General features: G+C 42.1%; 1 protein-coding gene across 2 annotated transcripts; it reads right to left on the reverse strand.

Annotated features, from left to right (window-relative positions):
• Positions 1 to 1,805: 1,805 nt before the first annotated feature.
• LOC129857375 (antizyme inhibitor 1-like) lies at positions 1,806 to 11,026 on the reverse strand. Of its 2 annotated transcripts, none has more exons than XM_055925564.1 (12): positions 10,848 to 11,026; positions 8,486 to 8,608; positions 6,858 to 7,113; positions 6,228 to 6,401; positions 5,685 to 5,857; positions 5,423 to 5,557; positions 4,471 to 4,552; positions 4,264 to 4,338; positions 3,850 to 4,012; positions 3,555 to 3,670; positions 3,082 to 3,296; positions 1,806 to 2,795 (listed from the first exon to the last, which is right to left on the reverse strand). In XM_055925564.1, exons 3-12 carry the CDS (start codon positions 6,957 to 6,959, stop codon positions 2,681 to 2,683), a joined length of 1,350 nt encoding a protein of 449 aa, XP_055781539.1. In that variant the 5' UTR covers positions 6,960 to 7,113; positions 8,486 to 8,608; positions 10,848 to 11,026; the 3' UTR covers positions 1,806 to 2,680. The 2 variants fall into 2 exon arrangements, with proteins under 2 accessions (XP_055781539.1, XP_055781537.1); XM_055925562.1 differs by lacking the exon at positions 10,848 to 11,026 and adding an exon at positions 9,328 to 9,536.
• Between the last annotated feature and the right edge of the window lie 1,944 nt (positions 11,027 to 12,970).

Raw genomic sequence — 12,970 nt, forward strand, 5'->3', positions numbered from 1 at the left:
ACTGTGGGTCCTCCTTCTCCGTGGCCGACGTGAGTAAGACATTTAAGCGTGTTAACCCTCGCAAGGCTGCAGGCCCAGACAGCATCCCTAGCCACGTCCTCAGAGCATGTGCAGACCAGCTGACTGGAGTGTTTACAGACATATTCAATCTCTCCCTATCCCTGTCTGCTGTCCCCACTTGCTTCAAGGTGTCCACCATTGTTCGATGAAGTGCTTTGAGAGGCTAGTTAAGGATCATATCACTTCTACCTTACACCAAGACCCACTTCAATTTTCTTACCGCCCCAATAGATCCACAGACGATGCAATCGCCATCGCACTTCACTATCCCATCTGCACAAGAGGAATACCTATGTAAGAATGCTGTTCAGTGACTATAGCTCAGCATTCAACACCATAGTACCCTCCAAGCTCATAATTAAGCTCGGGGCCCTTGGTCTGAACCCCGCCCTTTGCAACTGGGTCCTGGACTTCCTGACGGACCGCCCCCAGGTGGTAAAGGTGGGAAACAACACCTCCACTTCGCTGATCCTCAACACAGGGGCCCCACAAGGTTGCGTGCTTAGCCCCCTCCTGTACTTCCTGTTCACCAATGACTGAGTGGCCACGCACGTCTCCAACTCAATAAAGTTGGCAGATGACAACATTAGTAGGCCTGATTACCAACAATGACAAGACAGCCTAAAGGGAGGAAGTGAGGGCCCTGGGAGTGGTGCTAGGAAAATAACCTCTCACGTCATCAAAACCAAAGAACAGCAGAAACAGCAGAGGGAGCACGCCCCTATCCACACCGACATGACCGCAGTGGAGAAGGTGTAAAGCTTCAAGTTCCCAGGCGTACTCATCACTGACGATCTGAAATGGTCCACCCACAGACAATGTGGTGAAGAAGGCGCAACAGTACCTCTTCAACCTCAGGAGGCTGAAGAAATTTTGCTTGGCCCCTAAAACCCTCACAAACTTTTACAGATGCACAATTGAGAGTATCCTGTCGGGCTGTATCACCGCCTGGTACGGAAATTGCTACGCCCTCAACCGCAGGGCTCTCCAGAGAGGTGCAGTCTGCCCAACACATCACAGAGGGAAAACTACCTGCCCTCCAGGACACCTACAGCACCCGATGTCACAGGAAGGCCAAAAAGATCATCAATAACATCAACCACCCGAGCCACGGCCTGTTCACCCCGCTATCATCATGAAGGCGAAGTCAATACAGGTGCATATAAGCTGGGACCGAGACTGAAAAACAGCTATCTCAAGGCTATCAGACTGTGAAATAGCTATCACTAGCCGGCTTCCACCCGGTTACGCAACCCTACACCTTAGAGGCTGCTGTCACTTTAATAATGGAACACTAGTCACTTTAATGTTTACATACTGCTTTACTTATCTTATGTATATACTGTATTCTATTCTACCGTATTTTAGTCAATGCCACTCCGACATTGCTCGATCTAATATTTATATATTTCTTCATTCCATTCTTTTACGTGTGGATTGTTAGATACTACTACACTGTTGAAGCTATGAACACAAGCATTTCGCTACACCTGCAATAATATCTGCTAAATGTATATGTGACCAATAACATTTTATTTTGATACCAATTGATCAATGTTTCCATGCCCCAAAAAATTCAGGCTGTTCTAGAGGCAAAAGAGATCTGACCCAGTACTAGATGGGTGTACCTAATAAACTGTCTGAGTATGTTTGGGTATAGTGGCTCATGTTACCGGTATAACAGCGCTGTTAATAAGCGGTGGGTGAAAATTCACATTTTAACCAGCAAGAACAACATATACACATTATGATTCAGAGAGCTTTTATATTAATTTACTTTAGACAAAACTGGAGACCAATTCACAGATGTTGGACAATTCTTTCCACAGAGACTTGTAAGGAAGAGGGATTTAAAAAACAAATGAAACATCAATGTTGCATTATGATAATAGTCTCAAGACGGTTTATATTTAGCGTGAGCACATTATCAACGAGATGTTAGGTGAATGATATTCTGTACTCATATTGCTTGAATCAAATAGAGTTCCCCTTCATCTGAGGCACTGTACTGTTATATGCATCCCAAATGACACTGTTCCCTAGATAGGGATCTGGTCAAAAGTAGTGCACTAAATAGGGTGCCATTTGGGATGCATAATTGGCTACTGTATGCCCCCTTTTAAATACTGACTGATCATAAGTGCCAGGGGATCAGATATTCATAGCACAAAAAAAAAAAACGACAACCAACAAAACCATAAATAAACATAAATATGTTTTAGCAAAGCATCCAAAAATGGCTTTAAAACATCAGGTTTTGTTAACTGCTCCATTTTGAGTAGGTAGACAATTGAATTTACAGGACTGGCAAAAAGGAGACGTATAGGCAATATAATACATGTTTCAAATATTAACTTTTAAATTCCATTGTATGTATTTACTGTATGTAAACTGTAACCGCATGGGATACCCACACAGGTGGGAGTTCCATCCCTACAGACTCATCCATTTTGTTGCATACTATTTTACTGAATGTGGAAAGGAAGACAAAAGCTCAATTCCTTATGAAATGAATAATAAAAAGCTTTTAGCCAGCAAGCACCATTCAGTCTTTTCCTCCCATTGGAATGTTGACCAGGTGAGGTCAGCACAGCAGAGACATGGGATTGGTTCAGCTAGCCTAAGCCGGGACCGACAGGGCTTCGTCTGATTGGCCGGAGTGGAGGAAGTAGGGGACCAGAGAGAAGTTCTTCATGCTGATGTCCTGGGTGATACCAGCGTCCTGCATCTCAAACCTGTCAACAACAAAAAACAAAACTTGTTGAAAATAATTCTCTTCAAAGGACTACCAAAACAATGTAGAAAAACAACGGCAGTAAAAAGTCAATGGCAGCACACAACTGTTCAAATAAAAATCAGTAGGTCCCAAATAAATATGAAGAACACTTTTCCAGATGGTGAAAGCACTTTACATACATTAAATGGGGGAAACTCACCTCAAACAATAAATCAAATCAAATCCTCAACAGCTCCCCATTTCAAACAGTGACAGTGCCAGCCTGACATTCGTCTGTCTCTTACCAGTCTCCAGTAGAGATGGTGTAGTAGACGGGGGGTCTGGGTGAATCTGTGAAAGTGGACGGAGGGCCCAGGCTATAGGCCCCAGCGTTGTTGAAGATCAGCCAGTCTCCCACACTGAGCTCTGGCAGCAGACACTGATCAACCACCTGGTCCAGCTCATCACCTGACGGACCCCACAGACTGCTGGCAAACACCGGTTCCTCGGACACACCGCTCTGGAACATCCAGGGACACAGAGTCATTTAGAGAGACTTATGGGCCATAGTTATGAGTAAATAGGGAATAGGGTTTCCATTTGGGATGCAGCCTAATATTCACTCCAGGGTGATTGAGATAGGAAATTGAATTAAAAACTTAACTTTGCTTGGTGATGCAAAAATCACAAAAATGCAGAATCGTTGTCATTTCATGCATTTCACTAGTCATTTTGTTTATTTAAATGTAGTTTACTAAGCTCTGAAGCCAAAACTCACATTGGGCAGAGCCGGAGCTGGAATTACATTGTCTGCTAGCTTGCTAGTGAACGAGCCGTACACCCCATCGTTCATGTAGTACAGGAACTCTGGCTCATCGTTGGGAGATGGTTCATCTGTAAAGAGGTATGGCAGAAAAGAGTCATGAGACACAATAATAGAAAAGGTGTGTGCTGGTCTGCTGGAGCATCTAGGTCTGCTGAACCACGTTTACTATAGCACTGATTTTGACCAGCCCACCACGGAAATGCATTTGACTTCATATGCTAGGTATTGAGAAGGTACTGCCACTGACCGTGATTGCCATGAAGATCCCGGGCGCCTACTTCCTTAGCGATGATGTTGACAGCCAGGGTGAAGGAGGAGGACACGTAGTAACTGCCAGGCTCTGCCATGATGGAGACGCCAGACGATGCTGGGAAGTACAGGTCCAACAACGGCCTGACTGCACTGTTAATCTGTTACCAGAGGGGAAAAACAGTCAGCTCCTTCAGCCTAACAGGCATTCTATAGAGTGTGTTTGTTCAAATTCAAAGGTAAGCTGTGTGAAGGCTTTCCTTTGAAAAATACATTACTAGTACAGGCCTGACGTCAGAAAGAGGGTGAAGTGGTTTGTGACCCTTGACTGACTGAGTCACGTATTCATTCAGCTGAAGTAATCCATCTAAATCAGTATTATATAACGAGCTAACTATTCTACAATAATGACCTGTTTCAGCTGAGTCTCTGAGCCGTTGAATCCACCTCCAATATCCAGGATTGTCATACTGAAGCCAATATCCTCCTGAAAACAACATTAAAAGAAAAAGTAAACTACAAAACAAAATATAACAGCAGGGCGGTTCATATTTCTGTCTCTCTCCTTCACATATTATGCACATTCAAAGTCCCATAACGTAAGCACTAGCTAACTCACCCCCATGTCAAAGACACAGCGAGCGTCAGACACTGCATGGCTGTAGGCCTGAGGGTCGTCACAGGAGCTGGGAATGTGGAACCTGCATCGTGGGGATAATGATGACGTCATGAGAATACCAGATAATCAGGGATTGACTGAAGAACGTAAACTGAGCAGTCGGGCAAGTTGAGTGTGCTCGGAGGTCACCCAAAGTGAGAAAAAAAAGGGAAACAACAAAACTGCTAAAAACTCCAGTAAACCTAAAACTGATTGTCTGGTTCACCTCCATTGTTTAAGTGAAAGACGGCCAATATACGGCAGCCGGGCAGCTTCATTAGGCAGGTGATAAAAAAAGAAAAAAGAATTCCAGTAGCCATGTGTAGGGGCTACACTGGGGATTCTGACCGGCTTAACTGGAAGCTTAAAGTGTGGTCAGAGCGCAGAGCGCTAGCCACTATGTCCTATTGATCTCGGCTGTGAGCTGCACGTTGAAATCTGGACAATAGAACCAGAACGTAGTTCAGCACAAACCTCTTGGGGAGCAGCATGCGTACACCCAGGGTTCTGTTGAAATTAATACGAGTGTCTCACACTGCGAAAGTTATACATCCAATGTAGCAGGCCCGTAAAACAGATCTCTCTACTTCCTCCCTATTGTTACGTGACCGACAAGTTACGGCAATTTGGGTGTAAACAAATATTTTCGAATTTTCGGGCAAGTGACCATATTCTTCAGGCAAACAAAAAATAATGCTGAATTATCCAATGGTCAATCCCCAATGATACATTAAAATATTTTCTCAGGGTGAAAATAGTACTGGACAGACAAGCATACAATTCTGCTGTTTGCATACAGTTTGCTGTACTGTTTGCATACAGCACTTCATTAAAAGACAATAAAAAAGAGAAAAACCTAGAATATAATAATGAACTCTGACTAGAGGAACAGTGGCGTTGCAGAAGGACTCACCTGACCCCCACCACCTGCAGGCCCTGCTCTTTGGCACTCTCCAGCAGGTGTCTGCAGTCCTTCAGCTTGGAGCCAAACGTCATGCCCATTTCATCACCCTCGCTGGAAGCCTCTGTGGCCACCTGCAGCAGCAGTCTGAGCAGAGACGAGGGAGATTATCGTTTTTAGGGATTTCATATTCATACCCAATGTAGTTGTATTGTAGAGAGTATGAAATAGACTTTTAAAATAACGCTCTAATAACAGTTACATGGACACCTACTTGGCACAGGGATGGCAGCGAGCGATCTTGCGTAGCTCGGCCTCGTTGTCACACACCAGGAAGTCGATGCCGTTCTTAGCGGCGTACTTGATCTGGGAGAGCTGCTTACACACACCGCTGTAGATAATGTCTTCAGAGGGAACGCCATAGCCCTGCACAAGCTCCAACTCATACTGAAAAGACACAAAAACATCAACGTTGATATTACAGCTCTAAGTTGTGAAGGAGCAATGCGGTGGCAGTGAGACATTTCTCCACTAGATGGCGCTCCTTCCTATTTTCTGTGAGTAGAGGCCATTCAACTTATGAAGCAGTTATAAAGCAGTAATTGGCCCAACAAAATGGTAATCAGAGCTGTGAGAAGCTGCAACTGATGTAAGCCAAGAATCTATAAAAATGTATTTAACTGAAACACACATCCTAAAGCTGTGGAAAAGGACCAGTAAGTTAGTCTACACTAAAATGCAATTTGATCTAGACAGGTTGTTTGTTATGCTATTACAGTTTTATAACAGTAGTAGTGGGAGAGAGCGCTGCAGGCACCTTATTGGTGCAAATGAAGCCAGTGCCGAGAGCAGCTAGGATCTCAATGACAGCCAAGCTGCTGTTGGCTTGGACAGCGTAGAAGGGACGCAGCTGGGGCATGTGGGTTCGCCAGCGAACATGTTGCCTCATAAGGACCCCCAAGTCTGCCACGAAGAACGCATTCTTCTCAGCCTGAGGAAAGAAAAACATGACACGACAGGTTTACTGGCTGTTTGGCATGCTATGACGTCATTCACCTGAATCTGTCAAGTACAGTAATGAATGATTATTCTTACTGTCTCTCATCAAACACCATACAATTACATAAGAGCGATCCGCAACCTCATTTCTCCACTGGTGTGAATAGAAAGCATATAGAGTGTGGTCAGCGTTAATGACTCATTAACTTGCCACTTCAACCAAGTGGAACGAGACTGGCACACAGTTTTACACAGCAGCATTGTACTTTGTCACATCCTCAATCAATTTATTTATGTGGTGATTGCTAGAATTTATCAATCTATTTCTGGATTAGGCAATCAACTAATCTAATTTCCAAGGGCACAACTTCGATTCGCTATAAAGTAGCAAGACTTCAAAATGTGCAAGTATTTTAATGTACAGAGAATGTCTCTTCACAGTACTTACCAGTGTTTGTTCATAAATGTGATTCTCAACCACGTCGCTGAGGGCCGTGGCTCCCTCTAGCAGGGCGACGGAGTAGTTTGGTTCGTCATCTAGTCCCTTCATCTCAACTGCTGTCTGCTTATCTGCCAGTCATAAAGAATTATGCCTGGGTGAAGTGGTCTCTCTCTGATACTCTGTGTGAAGTGGTCTCTCTCTGAGCCCCTGGGTGAAGTGGTCTCTCTCTGAGCCCCTGGGGTCCTTGATAGTATGCAGCAAACTGGAAAACACAGGAAGAGAGGCAGCGTGAAATATAGCCCTAACTATTGAAGTGGATGGGGAAAATGAGTTCCAAAAATGGAGGGAAAGAAAAAGGGAATTCTTTTACAGAAAAAGGCAAAAGTAGTTGGTCTACTTTTCTCTAAATGTTACACTTAGTTTGACCAGTTAAGCCTGTAGGATGGTTTGTGAACCGGCTGTGAACCAAGATAGTTGTGAGGGCAGCCAATCAGAGGTTGAGGTGGAAATCACGTTATGGGGCTGCGTATGGGAAGGTCTGGGTGTCTGGACAGCCACTGTGAAAACAAGATCTCTGGGGCATGGAGTTTGTTTACCTTACCATCAATTACTCCCGACAATTAGGATTCATCCCACTGGCAGTGACCCATAAAGGTTTCTTTTGATGGCATTATCTGGGTACAATACCAGCGGCATGGGATGTCAGATCTCTGCATTCGATAATGTTAGATAATACGTCAGTCAGTAGCGCATTGTGGGCCTGTGTCTGTGGGCCTGGGTGTGTGGGGTGACACAATGTCTGGTTGGTTGGCCTCACAGACTGCAATGTCTGACGGCTGGATTGGACCAGAACATTGTCTGTGATCAGAGGGGTGCAGTGTCGCACAGCCAGGTTGGACTATTATGATCATAAGGGTGCTGTGTGTCTCCCTGTCTCTGTTCTGTGGCTGGGAGCCTCGTATTGGCAGTTCAAAAACACAGAGACAGCTTCATGATAGCAAGCTGGAATGGCTCTAAGAAACAGGACAGCCGTGGCATGACTAAAACATCTCAGCAGTCTGAAAACACTGACAACAACCCACTACAATTAACAGAAAAGATCAAAGGTCACAAGTTATGGTCTCTTTTTGGTTGATGGACAAAAACATTTGTGCAACTTTGAGAAATGCTTAACTCTACAGACCACCAACTTCATTTGGGTAAAGACCTGGGAGGAAATAAAAGCATATCACAAATCTAACAGTAGGCTTACAACATGACATACAAAGAAATCATAACATGTAGGTTACAGGTGAAGACAGGAAACATTGTGTTACAACTATGACTCATAGCTGAGTGGCCCCTCCTCTCTGTTACTGGATCTAACCAGTCACCAGTAAAAACAGGGACAGAGAGCATCAGATAAAAGTAGCACAACACTATGCTATTGTTATTTCAACAGTCACCACAAGGACATGTTTGGGTTATTATGGTGTCAGCGTGACTTGGACCCATATTCACAAAGCGTCTCAGAGTAGGGGTGCTGATCTAGGATCAAGGTCCCCCTGTCCATAGTGTTTTATAATTACTATGATCCAAGAGGCTAAACTGAACCGAGATCATTACTCCTCCTAAGCAACCTGATGTTTACTCACATGGACGAGTTAGGAGATGGAGCTCCCCCACTATCAGCTAGGATCCCAAGGTGGCTCGGCGTTGAAGTCGAACGGCTCTCGGCGGAGAGCCGCCCCTAAACCCTCTGGGTAGTAATTGTACACCTGCACAGAAGACAAGATACAGTTGAGTCAAGAGGAAAGAGAGGCAAAGCTGGCTCTGAGGATTAGATGAGATCAAATTAAATATTGAATGGGAAAGCAAGACATAGGTTAATTGATCGTTAGGGACTGGTGGTTTTCACAGCTATAACAGGTGTGTTTTTTTTTATGTTGTTATGGTTTTCATAATCCTAAATCATTTCTCAATTTTGAATGAATGCAAGTGCCACGTTGTACCTTATGTTGTCGAATATGCTAAATGTTGTTAACTAAAATCCAACCTCAACTAAATAGCTATTGATTGTACCACTGTGGTTTTCAAAATAACAACACTAAAATGTCAAAACAAACCTTCCATAGCTAGCCAGCTAACTTACATTACATGCCAACTCAGCAGGCGAACATTAGCTAACCCTGTGTGATAAATGGCTGTAAATAATATTGCGAGTGCTAGTTCTATAGCGTCTAACGATTCGCTAGTTAGCTAGAAACACCCCGATACCGTTTTCAAAGTAATCGTAGCTAATGTTAATTATCTAGCTAGCACAGTTAGCCAGCTATGATAATAAACTAAAATAGCTAGCTAAATAACTTTGATGAATGACGACAATAATGACAGTCAGTCGTTAGCTAGTTCGTTCATTACCTAACTATCTGCGGCTAACGCTAGCTAATTTCCCTCCTTAAACAGTTAGCAAGCTAGGTAGCTAGAAGGTACTTACGTGAGAATAAAACCCAATATTTGGGGTGGATCGTTTTTTCCTTTTAGGTGGAATTTTCAAAGAGTGGCGGGGACACTATAGGAAAGAAACAATGCCATCAAAGCGGAGGTGCAGATCGAGATTTGAAGCTAAATCGAACCCTTTCGTAGCTACGCAGCGAACAAAACTGCCGAAGTCGACAGAGAGGAAGAAACACAGATAGAACAATGAGGCAGATATTTCACCGGATGTTTAAATGTGAAGCATTCGCTTTGCGTTTCCACTGACTACCAAATCTGGTAGTGAGAGGAAGCCCAGTGGCCAGCAGTGGGAGAAGATGGATGGAGATGGATTTTGCACTAAATTCTGCTAATTTTCTCATCGATTAAACATTTGATCTCAATACAGTTTTCTGTTCCCAAAACTAGAATCTGTTTTGAACAGAGTGGACCAAGTTTTGTAGACTTTCCCATTTGTAAACGTTTTTAAAAATCGCGTTGCTTATAATGAGTGCAACGGCGAATTGAGTTATTGCACACGCGCACTTTATACAGTAGGAGTTCCCCAACGGAAATATGCAGATGTGGCTAGAACATGAAAATAGGATCTCGCTAGCTCGTGCTTGGCTCTGCCCACCTCTTTCCTTGTTCTTCCCACTATGACTCATTTGTTCCTATTGGAAACGACAGGCTGTGGTCTATCTTGGTTTAGTTATAAAAATCTTTGGAAAGAAAGGGGAGCGGAAAATAACGTCAGATGGGCGGGGTTTTCGAGCTGTCAAAGCAAATGAGAGTGATAGGTAAATTGTTTGTATTTTATTTCTAAGCATTATTTTATTTTATTCATGTGTGATATCTAGTTTTTGTGATAATATATACAACTATTGATATGCTGAGAATTATGTTTAAACAAACTTATATTATTTATAATTTGTATTTATTAAGGATAAGCAGTTTAAAAAGTTTACTTTTAAATGAACGATCTCTACCCATCGATTATTGAAAAATAACTCAGAAATGAGCTTAGTTCAACTGCCGTACCCTATCATAACCCGAAATATTTTATTTTATAGGCAAGTCAGTTAAGAAGCAATTCTTATTTTCAATGACGGCCTAGGAACAGTGGGTTAACTGCCTTGTTCAGGGGCAGAACGACAGATGTGTACCTTGTCAGCTCGGGGATTCGAACTTGCAACCTTTTGATTACTAGCCCAACGCTCCAACCACTAGGCTACCTTGCCGCCCCCTAAGCTTGTTTACCACATGTTTTGTAAACAAACACTGTATAGCCTCAAAAGTCATTTTTATATGGTCAGAACATTTATTTCATCCATAGCTCTGTCTATGAATTTGATTTCTCCAGTCCCATTCCTCAGCTATTTACCAAAACAGTGGCGAGATAGGTGGATTGTTATTGTTTGAAATCCAGATTTCCCCTTTAATATTATATTATTTATATTATTTTATATTATATTCAATTATTGCCAGAATAGACTACTACAGTTCTGAGAATGTAATGTCTCAATCAGATAGTATTGTTACCTTGGTTACGTCTTCATGCTTTTTCCCATGGCACCGCGATAAATGTAAATGTTGTCCACAAATTGTCACTGGTACTCCTTTCTTGTATTCTGGCAACACATGCTTGAAGTTCAACAGTGTGAAATTAGATTGCAGGTGTTTTAACAACCTCAGCCTTGTCTGCCGAGAGTTTGTGAAGTTTTGCTTCCCTCTGAAGACGCAAAGGAGTATATTACCCACAGATGAATTTACACGCCACCCTTCTTGCCTATTGGTGGAGAAGGATGTCTATTTCAAATTGGAAAAATCAATGAATTTAGTTTCAGACAGGGGGACTGGGTACCTGCAAATTGACTCATTTGACTTTTTTTTTTTTATCTACCTGTTGACTGTTGTCTCAATGATAACTTGGTTATGTAGGTAATGTTACATTTTGTTGTGATGTATTTTTTTTATTTTTTTATTTTTTTTACAGACAATGGGATTCATAGAGTAATTAGTTAGTGTAGTCATCAGGGATCTGTCTGAACAGCCATCCAGACTATCCTAAAACTTGCTTCTCCTGCAGCCACAAACCTTTGCTGCTCTCTGCGTACAGAGATTGTATGCGCTTACATTGTGGTATGGGCTATGATCATCTTTAGAAGTTAGTCATGGCTCCTAAGGCTTAGACACACCACCAGCATACTACACATACAGGGTTTCACAAGTGGTGTTTATCAGTTGATAGGCTAAGTGCACGTGAGAATGAAAATAGCACTTCATGAAATTGTATATTCTGAGAACTGTTTTTTATATTATATTTAGAATATATAAAAACAGGCTACTGTTATTGTACCCTTTCTTATTTTCATACACGTTGTCTTACAGGAATCCATATCAGCTGTCTTGTTTTGTGGTCAATGTCCATTTTCAGCAACCACAGTAGATGTCCACAGTACATGTTCCTTTGGTCAAAATTGGAGGCATCCAGGGTGGGAACAATGAACGTTGAAATGAAATATATGGATAACTATGTCTCTTTTTGCATTACAATTCAAACATTACATTGCAATTCAAACTGTAATAATGTACATAATTTCTTTATATCTAAGAACAATTATGAGACTATTATTGGTCCCGTATGATTCTCAATTGGCCCTGATCACTTTGTATTTAGCTGCAAAGGACCAAATATGATTTCAATTCCTTATTATATAATGATGGAGTAAGCTTAGGACATGCACTTAGCTCCTATGAATAGCCACCGGTACATAGCTTATGTGCAAAGTCCAAACCCACACATTTGGCCTGTTTATCTTAGATAGACGGTGGTTAGAGGAGTGTGAACTCATAATGTCAGATGAGCTATGGGTATTGGTAAGGGAAAAATACACAATGGTTCTGTTTGTTTTGCTCAAACATAAATGTTTCTTGGCCAATTGTCAAGACTTGAGAGTGAAAGTTTATCCTATAGACCACAACACAAAAGAATCTGTTCCGAGCTTTGTGTCTGTTCTCCAAGACTGTAGATGAGGGTATGCATTGAGTCTAATCGTAATCACACATAGCATCTAAAGTGGCTTCCAGAAAAACATAATGTTTGATTTCCATTGTTGTGATCATAATAGCCCGGGACACTGAGCACACTTGCTGTCGTAGTGTATACCGCCCACAGTGAGTGAAAACACTCCAGTGGCGTGCATTGTGCAACTGGAATTCTCATTTGCAAACCGGGGCCAGATTACATCAAAATATCACCCCACTGAAGCCTACATTATATACACAGAGTTATTTAGTATGACCAACAGCCAGATGATATGAACACAATTACTGTTGCATGAGCAAACACCCCATATTTTACACACAATGAAAGCTCCATGTTCTTTTATCAGAGGACTCTATGGATTGTGATAATAAATCATAGTGGAACTTAAAATAATCAATAACCAATGTATGTTATTGTTATTGTTCCTATAAAAGGGAAACCTATTTGTGTTAATTAGTATCCATCCTATTTGCCTTTTCAAGTCACTACACCTCCAACAAAAATATAGATATAGATAGTGTTGTGTTATGCTGCAACAAAGCACAACATCACAAGACTAGTGAACCTAGTGGAAAACTAAATTCTTCATTGAATAACTGGTATCACAGTGGTTGTC

Source organism: Salvelinus fontinalis, chromosome 6 (genome assembly GCF_029448725.1).
Source record: "Salvelinus fontinalis isolate EN_2023a chromosome 6, ASM2944872v1, whole genome shotgun sequence".
Lineage (NCBI taxonomy): Eukaryota > Metazoa > Chordata > Actinopteri > Salmoniformes > Salmonidae > Salvelinus > Salvelinus fontinalis.

What these genes read in the sequence shown, in the direction of transcription:
- LOC129857375 (XM_055925564.1), bottom strand. Translation starts at nt 6,959, where the DNA reads ATGAAGGGACTAGATGACGAACCAAACTACTCCGTCGCCCTGCTAGAG. An exon ending in GCTTCATTTGCACCAATAAG is followed by an intron (nt 5,858 to 6,227) that starts GTGCCTGCAGCG and finishes GTGTCTTTTCAG; the next exon opens with TATGAGTTGGAGCTTGTGCA. An exon ending in CAGAGACTCAGCTGAAACAG is followed by an intron (nt 4,013 to 4,263) that starts GTCATTATTGTA and finishes CTCTGGTAACAG; the next exon opens with ATTAACAGTGCAGTCAGGCC.